We start from the raw sequence: 17790 nt of genomic DNA on the forward strand, positions 1-17790 counted from the left end.
ACGGTCTGCTTTGCAGTGCTTCAAAGCGTATAAAGCTTTGTCTCAGACCCAAATAAATGGCCATCCCTTGTTTAAATAATAGACAAATGATGTATTTAAAGTTAGAAATGTAGCCATGCTGCTGGGTTGTCGATGCGTCTACTCAGATACACGCGTGTGCATGAAGTTTACACGTCCTCTGTGACCTTTGTGCAGAAAAAGCTCCTGCAGTCCAAAACCACATTTCAGGTGCAGGTCCCTTTAAATATTTCTGTCCATCCTGTAGTCTACGGCAGTGATAACTTATATGGTTCATGCCTGATGTGCCGAATTACCCATCATTCCAGGAGCATAATTTTATTCCAGCACCCTGCATTATATACGTTTTTATGGCAGACGAATGGGCATATTTTGATGTAATCCTAACTTGGTCTCTTCTAGATAATAGATCCAACCATCATCACCAGATATTATTTTGCCCAGAATTTAAAGTGATCACCTCTAGTGAGCTGCAGACATAGGCAATTGGAGTCCTGGGTAATAGACCAGTTACTGTGAGGTATCTTTAGTCCGTCGCAGCAGCAGTCTAATGAGCCGATTTGGAAAAGGCCAATCGTGCCGCTCCTTGCACGCCTGCCCGGGAATCCAAAGGATGCTTGGTAACCTCAGGTAACTGCCTGAAGTAGGTGACAGAATAGCGATTCATCCCTTTGGGGAAACTGGATGTCCAAAAAAAATGTTGGCCCCAGATGGTGAACATATCCTTTGCTTTATGTGAATCCGATGAAGCGTGTCTCTTTGTATATGTTGCTGCTCATCCAAGTTTCTGAGTCTTTTTTAGGTGGGGGGGGGGGGGCATTGAGCTCCGATTTCACAACATTCAAATTGAAAAACCGTTTAGAAGGCCGCTTGTTTGCCAGTCGTCATCCTAATTGGACAGAAGTGAGGCTTTTCATTGCCTCTGTGGAATTGCCAGACCTGAGCCTTGGTTATGTTGGGATTTATTAAAGCATAATCAGTGGCCCTTCAGGTCCAGAACACAATGTCTCTCTCTCTCTTTCTCTCTCTCTCTCTTTCTCTCTCTCTCTCTCTCTCTCTCTCTCTCTCTCTCTATGTGAAAATGTGGCATAATAGAAGCCTACTAATCTGTGTGTGACTGCGCATATCTCTTGCACCGGGATGGTTTAGTCTTCTGTAGTCTTCTCTCCGACCATCTGTCTGTTTACCTTTGTACTAATTTGTGAATATCTTTAATCTGCTTTGCTGTCCATAGCAGATTACGGCTTCATTAACGGGCATATTAGGCTGACGAGCTCCGTCACAATTAAACATGGAGCAACACTAAATGGGAATAGACATAAAAAAAAATTACCAGCTAATGAAAAAATTCGTTAGCCAGCTCCAAGTCTCCAGTGATTACTGTTACGCTATAATCACGCTGCACTAAATGTGTTTGTACATATGACTCTCCGGTTTTAATGGCTGTCTGTAGCCAGGGAAGAAAAAGAAAATTATTTTATGTGTTGCTAATTTAGGCATATTTACATATGAAACAGGAACTTGTGTGGCTGTATTACTCGATAGCCTTTATAGGTAGCTGGACAGGTGATAGATGTATTTCATTTACTTGAGGCTTTTATCCAAAGCACCTCATAGTTACATTTTTGGTGCTCCTTGGCATTTTAACTTAGAATCTTCACATTTACAGTGCAATGTTGTACTTGGTGAGCTACAAGAAATCCACCCCAAGACCAATGGTGGGCAGAGTTCCACTAAATCGCTAACTGCTAATTAGTGAAGCTAAATTTTTTGTTAGCGGATTAGCGTTTCTGCTAACTTTGAAAACCGTTCGTGGTCCAGTTAGCTTCCGCTAAATTCAGTTCCGCTAACTTTAAATCTGCTAACATTTTTTCGCAAGTAAAGTAAATAAAGTTTAATGGTAAAAAACGTTTGTAAATCCTAAAATCCCACATGTTTGTTCTGGCCTGTTGTGAACATGTAACAGTCTATGTGGCACACTGTTAGCTGACTACATGTAAAAACAAGACATGATTGGTCAATTACTTGTATTTAAGGTAGTCTGGGCTTAATGTAATCAAACAAAAACAAATTCCGTTTAAACCGGGGTACCCTGAACTAAGCGGGGAACTCGGGCCTGTGTCACAAAGCTGGATTTTTTGCTTAGCTGCATAGCTTGACAGATTTCAGGTACCCCAGTTTAATTGGACTTTATTTTATTATATATTTTATATGTTTTATTTAGTTATTTTATGTTCACCAAATTTTTCATTGGCTTATTGGTTTAGCGGTATCAAGTTAGCGGGTTTGCGGTTATCAAAGCTAACTTTTCTGTTAGCTGCAGAGGCACCGCCTAAGGACCCATAACACCGTGTGCCGCTAGTTTGTCAGTTTGCTCAGCTGAACAAAGTATCACTTCGATGATTCAGCGAAGTCCATGCTATCTACCCTCCCCAGTGACACAAACACTTGACCCAGAGCAAGGCAATTTAAGACTCCAGTAAGTAAAGAGATCTTTGACTTTTAAAATTTCTTTTTTTTTTTGGAGGGGGAGGGGGTGCTATATGTTGAAGCCAGGAAAGATTTTGGGTGATGGGGTGATGAAGGGGTGCGGGGGGAGTACGATACTGCAGATTGCATGGTGAAAAAAACGGGCGCCATTTGATATTCCTGTTTCCACTATGCCCTGGAGCTCACAACACAGCAAGGGATTCTGGGATGGAGCTCTCGTACCAGGGGGCACGTTCTTTGTCAGCCCTAAAATAGCATAAAACCCGTGCTTTGCAGGCTTGATGTTAAAATTGAGCTGTGATGGAAGGGGCCCTGGCAGATGCCCCGCACAGGCTTCTCCTTCTTGCTGGACCTCCCGCTTCCATCACTGCTTCTCACATGCACACCATGCCGGGTCACGGCTGTATTCCCATTGGTCCCCCCGCCACCAGCGCGCAGGCTGCGTTTTATTTTTGCATTTTTGAATTTTTCTGCTGCATGTTATGCTTTTTTGCATCCAAGGGCCTATTAAAGCTGAGAGTTTAATGGCACGATCACCCAGAATCCCAGCCTTGATTACCACGCGTCTAAGGCTGATGGAAATTTTTGTTAGCGGATTGCTACTGTTGGAGACCCCATGGCAATAAACAGTTAACAATTAGGGCACAATGCGGAGGGAGAATGAATACAAGATACGCAACATAAAGGAGCAAATGCAAGGTATATGATAAATACAGTCATTTGTCTTACCCAGTATTGAACCACTGATCTGTGCCGAAGTAACATTGGTGTCTTTTCAATGACTTTGAGGATCATAATGGAAAAACTGTAGCCATTAAATTATGCCCCTACTAAAGCGCCTTTATCTTAAGTCCAGGCATTTCAGCCGGTTGCCATATATTTACAGCGAGGAGGGACTTCAAATCCGAGTGCGCGGGGGATTCTGCCAAATCCGGGGCGATAATGGAGGTGGCGTTAACTTAACCGTACTGGTCTGCTTGCCTGCCAAACATTTCGATACCAGTGACTTAAAATGCACGCGTCGTTTTTTCGTGCTTATAGAATATATACAGGGATTTGCACTGAAAACCATGCCTGTTATTAAGACTAAATCAAGCTCCAACTTTTTACTAACCAATGCATAAAAACTGCATGCATAAGCAATGGTATACAATAGAGAGTGAGTGCCACCAGAGTTCAACCGTAACGTGAAGTTAACGCAGATATAAATATTAATATACCCAGGAGGCTCCTGGGGTCTATGCAGCATGCTGTGCACACACACATAGTCCAAGTCTTGTGATTCCACACCATTTTTATTCCGACACACATTCCACCGTGACCTTTAAAGCGGGACTACGGAGAGCTTTCTGAAGATAACAGAACGACGACAACATCAAACCCCCCCCCACCTCCCCCCATCCATAAAAACAAAATATACAGCCGTGGCAGGCTTTCTGTGCACAGAATCACAAGCTCGAGCTTCCTTTTACACCCCTAAAATACGCAGAGTGTCTGACGGCTGAGAAGCCCCCGTCGGAGCTGGCCAATCATTTGGTTCCCATTAGAGACGCCTCCAGCTTCACTTTCCAGCAACTTTGCGACCCACATAAAGCGTCTTATTAGCTCCACATGGGACAGCCCACATGAAAAGCTCCTTCGAGAAAATGATTTGCGTGTCGCAAAGGCCAGATTCGCAATGTGCAGATTCGTAAGCGGTTAAAGGGCAGTGTGACGCACGGCAGGAGCACTTATACTCACCTCAGTCACTAGTGCAGGAGAGGAGCCATTTTCAGGTTCTGCGGCAAGGTGGACGTTTGTTTTTGTCGCGGTCATCCTGTTCTCCATCACGCCATTGCCTGGCCTTTTATTTGAACTTGGAGATGCATAATCCCACCCCCCGCTGTCCATGACCATCTTAGGCCCTAGCTCTCATTTTGGCACCTGCTAACTATAACAGCCAATTAGCACGCTGCCTGTTTTCAATCGCTCCAGTGATGTCATTTGTTTGTTTTCCCCCATTTTGAGGTGCTGTAAAGTTTCCACCCTGTCGGTTGTCACTGTTTAAGAGGCCTGAGGAGTCTAGTCTGCCCACCTTTACTGACGAGAGTTGCTGCCAGTTAGCATCTTGCATTTCAGCAGGGGGCACTATCTCCTAATAGAGGCCGGCGTCTGGCACATGGATGCTTGTGTTTGCATCCGTATTCTCTGTGATAATGTCGGAGAGCAGCACGGGGCCCCGGCATTATTTGGAAAGCCACAAAAAAGAGGCAACTACTTCCTGAGATGTTGTATCTGTATTGTTTTTTTTTCCACCTGTATCACTATGATTATCTTCATTATCATCATCATCCTCCTCATCACCCCAGTCTATTACACTGTCTCGTCCAGTCTGGTAAATTATGAAATTATATCATTTTCTGCAGCTTCACCAGATTTCAAGGATTGCCGAGGGTTTCATTTGCCACATGCAGCTATATTGTCAGACTACAACCTGCAGTGAAATGAAAGGTGGTCAGTTTCACCATAATAAAATAGTAATGTCAATAAAAGAATAAAAAGAAAAAAGAAATAAATAAGGAACAGGAAGTGATACCGAAAAAAAGAAGAACCGGAGAAAAAAAACACAGCATAGCTCAAAAAACAGTTGGTGCCTATGAAAGGTGTAAGTGTTAAATTATAACTGTTGTTGAGGTGTTGAGGTATTTGGGTGTCCTGCCTAACAGTCTGTCTCTGTAATCAAATCTATGAGGCAGCGTTGAGGGAAGAGAAAGACCCCACAGCAAACGAGCATCGTTTGTGAGCTGCACGTCCACCACACCTTCCACATCCTACATCTCCCCTCGTGTGTCACATGACTTCTGGTGGTGGGGTTAACCCCCCCCCCCCTTCCCCCCCCCGCCCCCCCATGGTGGTCAGAACCCAAGCTAGCAAAGGCTGGGGCTTCCAAGCCCATCAGCGCCCCCCAACCACGCAGATACATAAGAATATGGAGCATAACGATCCCGAGGATGAGGCCACAAAGTCGTTTGGTGGAACAGTGAACCCCAGTTCATAAACGAAGGCCGACCAGCGCGCAGGAATTTCACTATCGGCTTTGTAAATGAGGTCGAAGCCTGTGCTTTTGTGGGGCAGTGTAATTTTCTGATAAGCAGGTGGGCCTAAGTGTTGATTTTGGCACGTTGAAGGTGCCAGGTGCACTTTCATCGAACCGTGCTTTTTAATATGCACGATTCCATTCTCGCTGGCTCCTTCCTTGGTATTTGAAGCCTGAATGAACTCAGAAGTTTAATCATTACCTGGGAGGACTTGGTCCTGGCTCCTGAGATGCAGGCCAAGCTCTTGGTTCAGTGATAATGTTTTTTTTTAATCAGCAGATGGAGGAGACCACATGAGTGGGGTTCAAATGGCAGTTTTCTTAAGCACCAACATCCTGCAGTCCTCGCTTTTTCATTACATCATTACTTCCTGTTAAAGTGATTCATACCATATTTGAAATCCTGATCGCTTTTTTTTTCCCCGTTGCCACTGTAGGTGTCCGACGTTTTCCCGAGGCAGACAAATCCAGCAACAGTGTCCACTACACCCTCCTGATCGCCTGTGTCTTGGTGGCCTTCATCCTGGGTGCCATCCTCTCTGGGTTCCTGGTGTCCTGCTACTGCAGCTACAATGTCCATAAGACTAAGAGGCTCGGCAAGGACCCTGAGGCATCCATTTCCCATGCTCTGTCCCTGCGAAGTCTGGCCAAACTCAACGGTTTGCTGGATAGCCAGGGTAAGGATGAAAAGCTGGACGTTCCCTCACCCAAGCTATACAATTCGTTCCTGCCCAACGGGAAGGAGCATCATTCAAGCGGGAACTGCCGGTCTGGTGTGGGGATGGACCTCACCCCACACCACCACTCCGAGGAGCTCTCAGGCCTGCCTACGCCAGACTCAACCCCAGAGCTGCCCATCAAAAGTATGAAGGCCTTCAGGAATCAATGGGAGAAGAACCAAAACTGCAACAATGCCAAAGACTCGAGGCCACCAAGTTTGGGCTGCTCCCGGTCCAGCTCGAGCATCGCCCAGCAGGCGTTTCCCTTCTCTCATGGTCTGGCGGAAGGGCAGGCCCTCGGCAGCGCCCTTCACCTGGATGACCGGAAGATCCCCAACGCCGAGCGGCTGATGCCTCAGCCTTATCCCTGCTATCCCCAGACGGTGGTGGACGTCACCACTCTGGACGAACTTCTCAGGCACATCCATGAGACCAGTGCGGCCGGTGGTAAGAACTTAGCCCTCTTGACTTCGGCCTTGCTCCCCAGCGGAGGACCCATGGCCTACAGTGGTCGGGCCCAGGCACAGATTCCTGACACGGAGTCATCCTCGTACTATAGCTCCTCCACGCTGCCTCGGGACAGCCTGACACGCCGCCTGGATGTCCCGCCCGACATGCCGCCTTCGCAGTCTACCCTGGAGAGGACCTCGCGCCACCCAACGCAACGACACGGCCTGTTAGCGCCCTCGAAGATGGCCACCAATGGCAGCATCGTGTCCCGCCAGCACAGCTTCAACCATCGCAGTGGTCACCAGCCGCCCCCCTTGTTGGCACGGATGAACTCCGTGGGCAGTGCCAGTGAAGTGCACCATCCTCTTATGGGCACCGGCAGCAGCCACCTGGCTCGTCAGCACAACTACAGCGAGGGGCCCCAGGGTTCCCGGGGGGCCCTGGTTCGCCGGAGCTCCTCCCTCAAACCCGACCTGCCACCCAAGCCCCACTTCCTCCCCGCCACCTCCCCTGTCAACCCACGGGATAAGTTCAACTACTGAGGCGCACTAAGCAAGACCGGCCACCCAGCCTTAACGGACGAGAAAGGACAGGATGTCAGTGAGGGTGTATAGGGAACTCTGGGGATCAGTTCCCATGTGGATGAAGCCACAGACCTGGCCACACCCCATGTGTATTCCTCAAGCCCCAAACAAACCTCTTTGTACCATATTGGTATTGCTTAAATAGTCGTTTCCCAAAATCCATGACTCAGTCTTCTTCGGGACACCTTCAATCAGCTGCCCCAGTGTTTGCTTACACCCCTAAATCCAACCAAGATTAAAGGGGTCAAGACCTCGAAGTCCAAGATTCCTTCAGGTCTGGATGGTGACCATTTCTGAATGGGTCCGGCTCTTGAGCATCGTGTCCACGTAGTCAAGCTGAGGGATGCCGCTCAATCCTACCTTAGACGTGTATATATGCATGTGTGTATACGTACGTGTGAGTGTCTTCATACACGGTATATGTATACATGCTAACACGGCATATAGTGTGCACTCCTTGGTGTAGCATGGCAGGCTCTCTGGAGGCATCTGTGTCCTAGCTTATCCCCGGGCTGCATTGCAGGAGCCCTGTCGGCAGAGGGCGTCGTCCCTAAAGGTCCTCCTGTCCATCTTCACTTGAACGAAACTGAGCAATCAGATGGCGGTGGTACGGCAGACTAGTCGGGACTCCGGGCCACGGTGCACCATGGGGATGTGCTGGGTGGCCATGCACAGAGAGCGTAGCCTACAAACAGACTCCTCTCTGGAGAGGTCAATAGAGGAATGCAACACGGAGGTGGAAAGTTCATTTATAAGGAACACCGGTGTGGCAACTGCCCCAGTAAGACGGAGGGAGTTCACTGACCTCGCCATAGCCGGCTCTGCTTGAAGCAAACAAGGCGTCGACTTATAGTGGGTCTCCTGGAGAAATGTTTGGGAGGCTGGTGCTAATATTTACTGAACACTTTGAGGCTGTTCCCTTCTCCCACAAATAAGACTGAAGCAGGACTTGCACTAAGCGGTTTTAAACAATACGGTTTATCCCCTGGCAAGAGCATCAGATCAAACTGCAGAACTTGCAGATTAATGGAGTTTAACATTGTAAAGACAGCTGTTATTATAATTACCACAATTATTATTAACTCTGTGTATATTTGTGTAAATAAATGATACTGTGGAATAATAACTAGCCAAAATTTAATTGTATGTGTAAATGTGTGCCTTATTTAATATAAAATGTGATACGGACAATGTTATGGAAAGAATAGGAAGGTTGTATTTTTTTGTTGTTTTGTTAATTTTACTCACTACTGTGTATCATAGCCATCTTAGATTTGTATTTTCTCTCTATTTACTATCCCAAACCACGAGACAGTGTTAAAATGTATAATGCTATGATAATTGACTTTGTAGCTTGATGCTACAAATAAGCTTTCGTAGAATAATTGGCCAACATTATTATTATTTTTAATTCCAATAGGGCAGCACAGTGACCCAGCAGGTGGCGCTGTTGGACCTCTGGGAACGTGGTTCGAAACCCATCTCCACTCTGTGTGTGTGGAGTTCGCACCTTCTCCCCCATGTTGTGTGGGTCTCTTCCCACTATCCAAAGACATGCTGTTAGCTGAATCTGCATCTCTATTGCTCACATCGCGTGTGTGCCCTGTGATGGATTGGCATCCCATCCAGGGTGTACCCCAGCCTCGTGCCCTGTGATGGATTGGCATCCCATCCAGGGTGTACCCCTCCCTTGTTCCCTGTGCTGCCTGGGACAGACACTGATCCCCCTCCCCCAGTACTGGATAAGCTTTTATAAGATGGATGGATGTATTTTCAGATTATTTACATGCTGTAAGTAGTAGCCAGTAGTTTGGTTTAAATGCATTTGAAAAGCATCATGGTATATACTTTTCAGGCCCGATGACCTACATTTTTGAAGAAAATATACATTTTGCCACATGACATTTGGGAGAAAAATATAAAAATCTGTGACTGGTGTCAGTTCACAATGGCTGGGGAAACTAACTCCTTCTGACATGTTTCCCAGTCAAACCAGCCAGTGTGAGAATTTGTAGTTTGCCTCAGGTGACTAGGAGAGTAACCTGGCTGTTTTAATTACCCGAAGGAAGTGGAATACTTCGGCAACCTGCATGCCACCCCCACCCCCACCCCCTTCCCCCCACTGGGAGGAGCAAAACGGGTGACAAGTACACTTAGAAGCAATGGTTCATGGCAGCAGGCGAAGTCTTCGGGTACTGCAAAGCCCTTAACACCTGAACGACTGCAAAAGCGGAAGTTTGACTGCCTGCAGAAGGAATATGATCTTTTAACAATACAGGGCTGCAGACTTTTACTTAAGCGCAGGCATACTGGGAATGAAATGTCTGCAGTTATTGCTTCTCAATTACACTGTGTAAATAATGGAAAAAAAACACCAGATTCGTTTTTTTAAAGGAGGCTGCGGCTACTAAAGTCTCCTCAGTTCTATCCAGTGCTGTTGTTATGTCCCTTTCTAATTTAAGAAATCAAATAAAATGGTTCTGCGGACATGTCCTGTATTTTTGTTGATCCAGGTCTAACACGAAGATCATTGACTTCATAGATCACCGACGATCACCTGTGTCCCATAATCGATCACAGACCGTCTGACGGTATCCTGTGTATCGTCAAGCGATTGATTGGGCCTGAATTCCATGGCAAGCTGTCTCCAGGGAGACGAGCGGGCAGTAGGAAATGAATTGGTTTTGTCAATCAGCTATTACTGGCTGCGTATTACTATAACCAATAGCACACTTTCATTAACACAAGACCATGATTATTGGACAAGGGCTGCTATCCAGAATGCCGCTCCAGCTCTGAAGAACAGCCCGGAAAAAGTGCTACTTAATTTAGTTTGTACATCAGCCTGACGAACAAACCATCATCCCACATCTTGCTATTTGGGATTTTTTAAATGTGCATTTGAACTATTAAAAAGATCACATACAAATTTAAAACTTGTATGTATCCGTTATAAATTAATAATAATGTTGTCCATTAAATATTTTATCAACTTCTGGTTATGTAAATGTTCCGAGCAGTTAAGTAGCTGAAATATTTTTAGGTTGTACTGTAATTACACATCAAACTGAGAAAATATTCTCTGTACACAAATATATCTTCTTTCAAACAATTATGTTAACATTTGATAAATGTAACGATGCGTGAGTAATCCTCAGGTACACCAGTACATTAAGTATTCCATTAAGTACTCGTAAGTACTCCAACTATGAACTTCTAAGAGAAATACTCTGATATTTGTTCAAAGTTTCTACTTCAAGCTCGAGTATGAAAGTAATGAAGAATTTTTTGTGTTTATCCTCCCTGAGCTGCTAAGAAAAGACGACATGCTGTTTACATAACGCCGAGGCTGAGTAGGAGTGGGCGGAAACGAGGCTCCTATTGCAGGGTTTTCTGACAGGACCTCATTGATTGGTCTATGCGAGTTTTTACCAGCCAATCAGATATTCACTGTGAACGGTTGCTTCGGGGATGGAACAGAGAATTATGGGATAGCAATGATGTGCAGAGTATAATTAATGGGCTATGTTGAAGAAAAAGTCGAAAACCTTCATTCTCCAGCTGGAGGTGTAATTTAATTATGACACGAAAAGATCTGCTAGAGTGAAGGTAACCTATTTAGCTTGAATTGTAGTGAACAGACCATTAATTGCTGTTCATTAACGGAGGTTGTGAAGCAGCTGATTAGATGCCGTGGGGTTTCCTGAAGACCTGTCATGCGAGGGGCAAAGGGCAGAGCCTCCCACCCCTACCCCTGTCTGGATTGGCACCAGATTGCACGTACTGAGTCCGTTCTCGGGCTGCCCGCAAAGACACGTTGCATCCTGCCGCAGTGACAGGTGGTGGATCAGTCAACCCGCGTGCCTGACAGGAAGGTCCTGGGGTTTGGAGATGTTGGACCAGACGCATGTCACCTTGCAGGGGTGAGTATGCTGGGAGGGACTGATTAGCTCTTGCATTTCCGCTCCAGACAAATGTCTTTGATAGTCGTGTTATTAATTGATTTGGCTGAGCTTCTTGGAAATCAGCGCGGCTCGGTAGCTCTGAAAGAAGTTAGTAGTTCATGTCCCCACAATTTAAAAGCGTCCATCAAGCGAAATAAACTTTAATTCTTTGCGAACCTTCTCCTCAAAATAGATGCTGTGCAAAGCACTTGTACGTGTAGCAAAAAAAGTTTCTCCCCACTTAAAAGCAGAGCTTAGTCTGCATCTGCTTGGTATCCTTTTAACTCGGGAACTATTTCAAGTTCAACCTTAACTTCCACTCCACATGCCCAACGGTCCCTGGGTGGCACAAACTGGCCTAATAAAATTCAAAGTGAAATGACTGTAATATTAGCAGAAAATAGGTTTTCTGGTTTGTTTGCACAGTTACGCACTTCTAATCCACGTGACCAGGTCCTTTTGAAGATGGCCTATTTTCCAGGTTTTTTTTTTTTTTGCACTGTTAAGTTTTTTTTAAGCTGTCAGCCAGTTTAACCCTCACCCATCCGGACGCCCCCGAATTTCAGCCGTGCCGAACATTCCCTGTTACATTCTCATCACATCTACATCCGCGACGGCTCCCTGACAGCCAGCGCTAGAATTCATTGTCTGCACCGCACAGCATAGCCGCTGCGGTAGTCAATATGCTTCAGAGAGACCTGTCAAAAAATAATTGTTGTTGTCAGGAAGGAAGAAAAAAAAGTTTTGCCTGGTAAAAGAAATGCTGATCCAGGTAATGGAAGGCATGCCTTTTTATCACGGATCCGGCGTACATGTTTTTAAAAACGGCTCATTGACAGATTGGGTGGAGGGCTGTTTTCCTCCAACATGTTCCTTCCTGAATGACAGAGCATGGAAGTCTGTATGATGAGTGCATGTGAGGTTAAATCACTGAGAACATCTCCGTCGGAACTTAGCTCCCCTTACCTGACCTGATTTGGTGGGCCATGCTTCTATGCAACACATGTTAAGTCCAATAATAATGCCCAGTTTTACCCCATAGTCAGGGTAATACAGCCTTTCTCATTGATTAATGACTAAATTGTTAGCCTGGTGCAATAGTCTACCAGTAATTCAAATTCTATTTGGGTTTCAGCATTGGCGCTGGTAATCTTCAAAAGTTAAAAAGCTACATATACTATGCTACGCTGCCCCATCGAGTATCTGATCCCCACCTCCATTCTCCATTTGCATGCAGGACCTTACGCTCTCCCCTGCAAGCCTTCTAACAACAGCCTGTCTCCAATGATGGAATGAGTGCAGCCTGTCTATGTCGTACACAACGGCAAGATCTATTCCCCTGTAGGCCAGTCTGCATTAGCATTAGGATATCCAAAGAGCTAGAATCAACTTTATTCGCCATGTGCAGCCCGAGAATTTGTTTTGGTGTAGTTGGTCACATTGTAGTAAAATTAATTAAACAAAATGTACCTGTAATATAAGAGAGTATTAACGTGAACCAATAACTAGCCGACAACGCAGCGTATGCACAAGAAAGTAAAACAAGATATTTGGATTAGGTAGGGCGACTGTATTTGGTTTTGCAACGGGGCCAAAGAGAGGCATGAAAGCTATGCATATATGCACACAGTCTATCTGAATGTAGAAAGCAGATGTCAAAATGAAAATCAACATTTCCTGTATTTTTAGTCCCAAAAAAGAGGACACATGTGGGAAAATGAGGACATATGGTCACCTTAGGATAAGGTGCAATGAGAGCCAGTGCAACGACATCCTTATACAACACAGATGTGCAAAATTAATTAACAGACAGGCAAGGAATGAGAATGAAATCCCTGCACCTCTGCAGTGGACAAAATAATGACTGCACCTTCAAATGCTCACACCTGTTCCACCATGCTGCACTAGGGCCCACCGTTGTCATGACAATCAGCCAACAGGTAAACGACTGATACTTGCTTTTTGTGATTCTCCTTTACTGGAACTCATCACACCTACAGTACAGCATGTAACTGGAATCAGACCTTCAGCGACGCATTGGGCCGCGTCATAGCAGGGTTTACAGTAGTGAATTTGCGGTGAAAGGCATGTTTGAGCTATTGATAAATTACTCCGTTTTCTTTACTGTTCAAACCTGACTGTTACACAACTCTGTGAAATTACTGTTTCCCCCAGGAGTGTATTAACCTGTTAATTAATGATAATTAATCTTGGCACTTTATTGTCATTATGATTTCCTCGCTTAGCGATGCTTTTATTCAATAAAGCACTAATTAAGAAATTGAAAATGAAAAAGGTTCCGGTTCCAAGCCTAGAGTTATGGTTCCTGTTATGATACTGAGTATAGTGCTTATTTGGAAAAATACGGTGGTATAAATGTGTATAAAACTGCAATATTCATTTTAATGAAAGCTTTGGCTAAGAAATTAATTAAAACGGCATCCTGTTTGAGATGGCATACTCTCTACACCTATTTCTATAGATGAAACAGATCAAATTAAATCATTAGTCGATGCTAAAGCAGTTGTAGGCAAACTTTAGCTTAGCTTTGGTTTTACCTGCTGCGCTACATTATGCATGGCTTTTTGTCTCATCGATAGAGATTAAGGTCGGTTTGAACTTCCAAAAAAATTCCATTCTCTATAAACTGTATATTTACCCCCGCTAACTGAATTAATTTGGAATTCATATTCCAAGCTTTTTCGACAGATTACACCATCCCAGGGTTATAAAATCCTGTTCACTAATTTTTAGACTTCCACAATTTACAATATTGAAACGATTCCCGTTATTCTATAAGATGTATAGTTTGCATGTCCTCCCCATGTGATGTGGAATTCCTCCAGGCCCAAAGATGTGCTAAAGCTGCCCACATGGTTGTGTGTCAAGCAGGATAAGCTGTTAGACACTACATGGATGGATGGATTTTTCTGATACCTGATTTGAAAAAAAATGAAAGCAAAGTAGTTAAATCCTCTTGGAGTTTTATAAAAGCATACATAGTGGCTCTTTGCTTAACATTTCAAACACAGCCGGTTTTAATTCCCTGCCAGAAACACATGGACCTCACTCAGATTCTGAAATCTAACCTCCAAAAGGTCCTCTGTGGGTGTAATTTCTGCCAGACCGAGCTTGTTCCAGGACTGCAAATTTCCACCAACGGGGACATTAGAAAAAATGGGAAGACGAGGCTGTTCCATCCTGGGCCGGAGTCCTGAGTGTCCTGAGGTCACGTTTGATGACGTACCTGGTAAGAAGGCCAGCAGTGCAGTTCACCGTAAGGTCAAAAAGCGGGGACTTATGAAGAGGAAGGACGGGTAGGCCTGTGATACCCGGCACAAGGTTATACCACAGCCTTAAGGAACCTTCTTATCCAACGTTCAATTAAAAGAAATCAGAAGTGGTCACGGGAAACGCCAGGGGTGGCACTAAGGCTAAAATATTCTTTAGTTCCCCCCAAGATCTCTAATTATGCTCTAATTAGTCTAAATATTATGGGCCATTTCCATCAACTACCCCCCCAGTAAAGATTTAGCCCCCCTTTTCATAAGTCTCCATTGATGCTCCTGGGAAACGCTAATATATGTGAAGTATCTCAACAAAAGTATTGGAACGTTCCTGCTCTTTAGCACCCGGAGAATTTTAATAGAAGCATAGATGGTTTCAGAGGCCTGCTATTGTTCGATGTCCTTGCCTTTTGTGGCTGATATATTTCCATAACAAAACGCAACATTTTCCCACATCTGTACCAGAAGTTGGCCATTGCCGCTATCATCGTCAGTTTGGGAAGGTTTTATATGATCTGTCTTGCAGTTTCCACATCCCTTCCATTCCTTAGCTACTCTTGGTGGTAGCATCATATAACTGGTGTTTTTATAAATCCTGGAGGATTTCCTTCAGGACCTCCTGGGATCCCCCCCCCCCCAAACTGCACTGCACTGTACTGCCTTGAGAGATTAGGGAATGTCACCTGTCTGACCAATTATGGTGTCAAGGGTCCCGGTACAGAGCGGTCATTAGACCTTTGTACTGTCTTAGCGACGCGCCAGTAAAATATGCCAACCGGGGGCGAAATCTGCACTCACGGTAGGTGTGAGGCTTTAAATCACTGACGTCAACATCCCTCTCTGAGCGGAGCCAAAGAGCCGAAAGGCTTGCCCAAATCATGCACACCCTGCCAGCCTGCCAGTGTTGCATCCTGCCCCGGTGAGGACCCCACTGGGACCACTGCTTCCTCTTCCTCGCCAGGTAACTCTCCCACGCTGAGTGTACGGGGGTGGAACTGAGGTCAACATGGAGTCAAGGAGGCTCATCTGCAAGCTTGGCTCGTCACCAGTCTGGCTTGTATGTGGTCAGACTCCTCTCTCATTCTAAATATTCTGATTGCGCCTCCGCATGTTTGGGCCTTTAAACCCTGTGTCTGAACTAAATGTGTGTATACATGAGCATCTCTCCTGTGTGTATCTGCGTAAATGCGTCTGTGTGTGAGAGGTGTGTTTACATGTTTTTGTCCATTAACATTTTTGTGTCGCACAGGTGGTTCTCTGTGCCCCCCGTCGTGTGTCAGCGAAAAGGACGACGTGCAAGGCGATGGAAACGACAGCGTCTGCTGTCAATTTTCCAGCTTAAACAAGAGGCTCGTTGGTCACCAGGTCTTACATGTGTGTGTCTGTGCGTGTCTGTGCATGTGTGTCTGTTCGTGTGCATATATGACCTGTGCTGGCAAAATGAGTCCGAATGAGGAAATTTTCAAAATGGAGTTATTATTATTGTTAGATTCTCCTTTTTAAAACCTTCAAAATGATGTATGGTTTGTTGGAATCGGACAAAAAATGACCGAGTTACATCCGTTAGTTGTTTACATCAACAGGGCTTTATACAATCAAGTTCTATTGGTTCAGAGTGATGTCATTGGAAATTCTATGCAGATTTTTAGAACGTAGGCGAGCCTCGCTTCACGGTGATACCAAACAACCGGTGGGGGGATTCCCAGTCATGCCGTGAGTGAGAGGAGAAAAACACGTATTTTCTAAGAAAATTTAAGATAAAGGACTAATTTCTGAAGACAAAGCCTGTACAAAACATTCAAATTATGATGGTTCATGGTATTTATTTGTTATTTTGATTATTGGGATCGATAAATGATGACTTAATGGACTAATTTTTGGGAAAATCTCAATTTCGACGAAAATTAACTTTGACATTTTTGACTCTAGCTCATAATTAGCCTTCCGACTCATTTTACCAGCACGGGTCACATGTGTGTGTGCATGCATAAGCAACTCTTGGCTTTTCCCCCATGGAGTGCCAGGTGAGGGAGCCCAACAAATTATTCATCCAGATAAATAACTCTGAGACTCATATTAAAATTAAGACGCTGTGAATTATAATTTTGCCATCTTGCCCATTTGCCCTCTGCCGCCCTCTAGAGTCTGGTTCCTCTCATGGTTTCTTCCTTCTAGGGAGTTTTTCTGTCGCCTCTGGCTTACTCACTGGGAGCTTTGGGCAGGGATAATGTAAAGAACTTTGAGACAATGCAATGTTATGAAAATGCGCTATACAAATAAAATTTGAATTGAAAATAAATTTGTGAAAAAATAGTAAATGCATTTACAATAAATTACAATTGTAAATTATTATTATTAATATTAGCCACTGTCACGGGAAAACGTCGGACCTGCCGGACGGAAGATCGCTCAGGCAGCGCGAGCGATCAGGAACAGGCAGGCAGGCAGAAATCGGGGCAGACTGGGGTTTATTCTGGACAAAGCATGAATCTCCACTGACAACATCAATGACAGACACGGAAACAGGGGAGACCAGGACTTAAATACATTAAAGCTGGGCAACATAATCGGACGGGGCTGGAAACAATCGGGGAAGCACATGTGGGTAATCAGGGGTCGTGGCACACATGAGGAGCGGACGGGTCAGGCATCACAGAACCCCCCCCCCCAAAGGTGCGCTACGCCGGGCGCGCCAGGGAGGAGGCAACGAATGGGAGACAGGAACCAGAACCTAGAAAACAAGAACCAAAACCATCAACGGGGAACCGGGAACAAGACGGAGACGCAGAACAAGGCAAGAGACAGGACATAGGACAGGACGTGACAAAGGGTAGGAAACGCCGAGAGACTGACCAGAAAGGGCGGAACAGAGGGAACAGGAGGAACAAAAGGAGCGGGAGTGACGGGAGGGAACGATGGGAAACCAGGAGCGAAGCGGGGCAGAACAAAGGGACCAGGAACAGAGAAAGGGGGAGCAAAGGAAGAAGGGACCGAGGCAGGGAAGAAGGGAGAGAAGGCGGGGGAACAGGGAGAAGCCCGAGGGAGCCCCAGAGGGCGATGGGAGGCGGCCGGAGGGGCCGCAGCCAGCCGGGAGGCCGGAGCCGGAAGGGACCCCGGAGGGGCCGAGGAGACCGGGCGAGGGACCGAGGAAGGGGCCGAGGAGGGAGCTGGAGGGGTCACCGGGGAAGGGGACGAGGAAGCAGGAGGGGACCTCGGCGAAGG

The 17790-nt window shown here is 45.6% G+C and overlaps 1 protein-coding gene and 1 long non-coding RNA gene across 3 annotated transcripts in view; both read left to right on the forward strand.

The window, feature by feature from the left end:
• Positions 1-9444, forward strand: part of LOC125718625 (semaphorin-6D-like) — a 105161-nt gene extending 95717 nt beyond the window's left edge. For both annotated transcript variants that reach the window (XM_048992545.1, XM_048992544.1), the window contains exon 20: positions 6022-9444. In XM_048992545.1, coding sequence (XP_048848502.1) covers positions 6022-7295 — 1274 coding nt within the window. In that variant the 3' untranslated portion in view covers positions 7296-9444. The remainder of the gene's footprint in view (positions 1-6021) is intronic.
• A 1390-nt stretch (positions 9445-10834) lies between these two features.
• LOC125718649 (uncharacterized) lies at positions 10835-16867 on the forward strand. The gene is made up of 2 exons (XR_007384855.1): positions 10835-11260; positions 12519-16867. It is a non-coding gene; the product is annotated as an uncharacterized LOC125718649 (long non-coding RNA).
• The last annotated feature ends 923 nt before the right edge of the window (positions 16868-17790 follow it).

Source organism: Brienomyrus brachyistius, chromosome 23 (genome assembly GCF_023856365.1).
Source record: "Brienomyrus brachyistius isolate T26 chromosome 23, BBRACH_0.4, whole genome shotgun sequence".
Taxonomy (NCBI): domain Eukaryota; kingdom Metazoa; phylum Chordata; class Actinopteri; order Osteoglossiformes; family Mormyridae; genus Brienomyrus; species Brienomyrus brachyistius.